The following is a 1,713-nucleotide window of genomic DNA, read 5'->3' as shown; positions in this document are numbered from 1 at the left end:
AAAATTTTTTTTTTTTTTTTTTTTTTTTTTTTTTTTTTCATGCTTCATTTTTATAAAGCTCTAGAAACTTTTGTATACTTTCCTTTATCTGATCCTCTACTTCGGATAAGTGACAATTGGATTGAATTTTTTTTAAGACATCAAGATAATTGTTATCCAAGTAATCAAAATATTTTGTTTCAAAATCTTGTACTTTTTCTATAGGAAGATTAAGAAGATAATCTTTTGTAGCTGCATAAATTAAACATATCTGATAGCTTATATGAACAGGAGAATATTGTTTTTGTTTTAATATTTCTGTTAATATTTTACCTTTCTCAATCAATTTTTTTGTGGATACATCTAAATCGGATCCAAATTGAGAGAAGGCAACGATTTCTCTGAATTGAGCTAATTCAAGTTTCATGGATGATGCTAATTTTTTCATACAATTATATTGAGCACTACTACCAATTCTTGAAACACTTAGACCTACATTAATCGCAGGTATAATTCCTTTATAAAATAATTCACTTTCTAAAAATATTTGTCCATCTGTAATAGATATAACATTAGTAGGTATATATGCTGAGACATCATTATTTAATGTCTCGATAATCGGTAAAGCTGTTAAACTCCCTCCTTTTAAATTATCATTCAACTTGGAAGATCTTTCTAATAACTTGGAATGTATATAAAAAATATCACCGGGATATGCTTCTCTTCCTGGGGGTCTTCTTAATAATAAAGACAGTTGTCGATAAGCAACAGCTTGTTTACTTAAATCATCAAAAATAATTAATGCATGTTTTCCATTGTCTCGAAAAAATTCAGCCATTGCACATCCTGTATAAGGTGCAAGAAATTGTAAAGGAGAAGCATCAGAAGCACTCGAATTTACAATAATAGTATATTTTAAAGCATCATATTTTTTTAATAAATTAACTAATTTAGCAATATTACTTTTTTTCTGTCCAATAGCAACATATATACAATAAACTTTTTCATTGTCATTAATAACATTATCATTTATATTCTTCTGATGAATAATAGCATCTATGGCTATTGCTGTTTTCCCTGTTTGTCTATCTCCGATAATCAATTCACGCTGGCCTCTCCCTATAGGTACTAAACTATCAATACATTTAATACCAGTAATAATAGATTCATTCACACTTTTTCTCGCTATAATACCTGGTGCCTTTATTTCTATTTTCCTTCTCTCCTTAGTAACGACATTCTTCTCTCCATCTATACAATTACCCAATGCATCAACTACCCTACCTAATAATTCATATCCAACATTAACATCTATAATTCGATTTGTACGTTTTATTACATCTCCTTCTTTTATATTTCTATCATTTCCAAATATTACAATTCCTACATTATCATATTCTAAATTCGTAGCCATTCCATACGTAACACTCCCTTTATCATCCTCATTATGTATCTCTACCAACTCAGAAGATTTTACATTGTTCAATCCATAAGCTCGACATATACCATCACCAACACTCAGCACATAACCAACTTCGTTAGAAGACGTTTTGAAATTAAAAGATTCAAATTTCTTTTCTAATATTTTTGATATCTCTATTGGACTAATCTTTGTTGAATAATTACAAACAAACTTCTTTACACACTTCCTCGATACTACAAGTTGATTCCACATGCACTTATTCAATTGTTCGCATAATCGCCTACCCTTCATAATCTCTTCCAAAGAAAAAA

General features: G+C 29.0%; 1 protein-coding gene across 1 annotated transcript; it reads right to left on the bottom strand.

Moving 5' to 3' along the window:
• Positions 1-37: 37 nt before the first annotated feature.
• PRSY57_0216000 (ATP synthase F1, alpha subunit, putative) lies at positions 38-1,693 on the bottom strand (the record flags this gene model as incomplete). The annotated part of the gene is made up of 1 exon (XM_012905594.2): positions 38-1,693. The coding sequence occupies one exon, from the start codon at positions 1,691-1,693 to the stop codon at positions 38-40; it is 1,656 nt and encodes a 551-aa protein (XP_012761048.2).
• Positions 1,694-1,713: the final 20 nt, after the last annotated feature.

Source organism: Plasmodium reichenowi, chromosome 2 (assembly GCF_001601855.1).
Source record: "Plasmodium reichenowi strain SY57 chromosome 2, whole genome shotgun sequence".
NCBI lineage: Eukaryota > Apicomplexa > Aconoidasida > Haemosporida > Plasmodiidae > Plasmodium > Plasmodium reichenowi.
The sequence above is the reverse complement of the archived record's forward strand: the minus strand, read 5'-3'. Positions and strand labels throughout refer to the sequence as shown.